Genomic DNA, 1,978 nt, shown 5'->3' with positions numbered 1-1,978 from the left:
AACACTAATATTAAAGGGTATTTAAAAAAAAAATTAAATACAAATAAACAATTAGGATCAAAATCGTTCCCAATGATCAACAACTAAAATTACTTGAACATAGAAAAAACGTAATGTCTACAAAATTGAGCCGGTTTGTATATATATGTCCAAGTCCACCCCGCACAGCTAAGCGGTTTCACGGGCCAACCTGCGGATCTCTATTCATGATGTTTAAAATATGTTATATAGTTTTCATGTATGATGAATATCACTTTACAATGAGTGTGAATTATAAAAAAAAAATCATGATTTTTTTCTTCTGTAAATGATATATTTATATTGAAAAGAGCTTATTTTTTTCCAAAGAAATAAAATAATTATAGAAAAATGAGTGAGCATAAGCAAATATACTTTACAGTATTCTTATAATTTGATTATTTACATATAATATGTTTGTTTTAAATTATCATTCCACACTTGTGTCCAAGAATTAACAAAACTGAGAATAACAAACATATAATGAACTGAGGTACAAAAGCCAAAGATCATCCATAAGCGTACTATATCAACTGATCCAAAGAAATTGAAGGTTAAAGTGCTGAGATAGTTGATTACAAGATTCACTTCTTTGTGTTTGCTATAATAGTTAGGTTCTCAAATTGTCAAAAAAACATAAAACCTAATTTATGTTGTGCAGATATAAAATGTGGTTGTTTTAAATATCTTGTTTATAATAGTTTTTCTTCATTTGTATATTTTATATAGTTTAAAGTTTAATTTGTTATAGAAAATACAATATTTAGAAAACATATATCTTAAGTTATCCATAATCTTGATATTCTATTAAAACTTTTAGTTTTAGAAATGTTAAGCGGATCAACCCGCGTTCAAGTAGTACGATCCGCTGTGGATTGCGGTTTGTATATATATGTCCAGGCCCGCTCCGCTACTGGACTATTTGGATATAATCTGCGGGTTGCGGTCTATTTTGACATCTCTACGAATCACATTCATAAGATGGTTTAGAATCACATTTGATGGTCTTGAACCACATTTAGTGGGGATCCTTTAATTGGTTTGAAGAAAAACAAAGATAAAAACAGCATAAGCACTATTGGCTTCGCAAAACAACTAAGTGTTTGGTTATTAAGAGAGAGAGAGAGAGAGAGAAAAAAAGGCGCAATTGGCTTCAAAACATATTTAACAGTTTGATAGCTTAGACTTAGAGATACGTTTTTATTCATATTGGCAATCATGTTACCAATCCCATTTGTTTTGTGCATAATCAGAAGAAATTCAAAGAACATCAACTGGGTTTCCTGGCTTGCCGCACTGAAAAAGCGACCACCTGAGCCCATTGCTTCAGCTTCTGCTTCATTGTCTTTCGATCATCACCTTTTTAATTTTATGAAATCGTGATATCAAAAATTAAATAACAGAAAAACAATTCTAAGCTTTGGATGTTTTATCCTGTGGAAAAAACCTACCAAAAGCATGATCACGCCTGGAACTAGTTGAGCCTTAAGGTGACTACCACAGGAAAATAGACCCCACAATTTGAATTCACATACCTTTATCGAGAACCGTTGTGGTGCTAGAGCTGCAGCTGTCAGTTTCCGATGCGAACGACGAAGTCCGGGACAAATGGTTACAATATTGTCTATGAACAGCACAGTACAAATCTAGAGCCGGGATTGTATCCGTGAGCCTTTGATCCAAGTCAGGAGAATCTGGCTCAAACCCAAACCCAAGCTCGATGCAACCTCTAAGTTCCTCGAGATCGTCGTTCGTGACGCTCTTGCTTCGAGGAATGAGATCCACTGATCGTTTCTTTTTCTTCCGCAGCCAAGCCTCGTTGCGGTTCACATCATGCGACCATGAGTGCTGCTTGGTAAGATCCCTCGGTGGCTGTGGTGCGTTGTGGCGTGACATTGTCGTGGTGAGGTCTTTTATTCTCTACGGACCATTTTTAATATGCAAGACATTTTTTTCTACC

The 1,978-nt window shown here is 34.9% G+C and overlaps 1 protein-coding gene across 1 annotated transcript; it reads right to left on the bottom strand.

Moving 5' to 3' along the window:
• Positions 1 to 1,064: 1,064 nt before the first annotated feature.
• LOC106317372 lies at positions 1,065 to 1,978 on the bottom strand. Its single transcript, XM_013755199.1, has 2 exons — positions 1,554 to 1,978; positions 1,065 to 1,377 (listed from the first exon to the last, which is right to left on the bottom strand). Exons 1-2 carry the CDS (start codon positions 1,912 to 1,914, stop codon positions 1,289 to 1,291), a joined length of 450 nt encoding a protein of 149 aa, XP_013610653.1. The 5' UTR covers positions 1,915 to 1,978; the 3' UTR covers positions 1,065 to 1,288.

Source organism: Brassica oleracea, chromosome C9 (assembly GCF_000695525.1).
Source record: "Brassica oleracea var. oleracea cultivar TO1000 chromosome C9, BOL, whole genome shotgun sequence".
Taxonomy (NCBI): domain Eukaryota; kingdom Viridiplantae; phylum Streptophyta; class Magnoliopsida; order Brassicales; family Brassicaceae; genus Brassica; species Brassica oleracea.
Note: the sequence above shows the minus strand (reverse complement) of the source record. Positions and strands in the feature narration are given on the sequence as shown.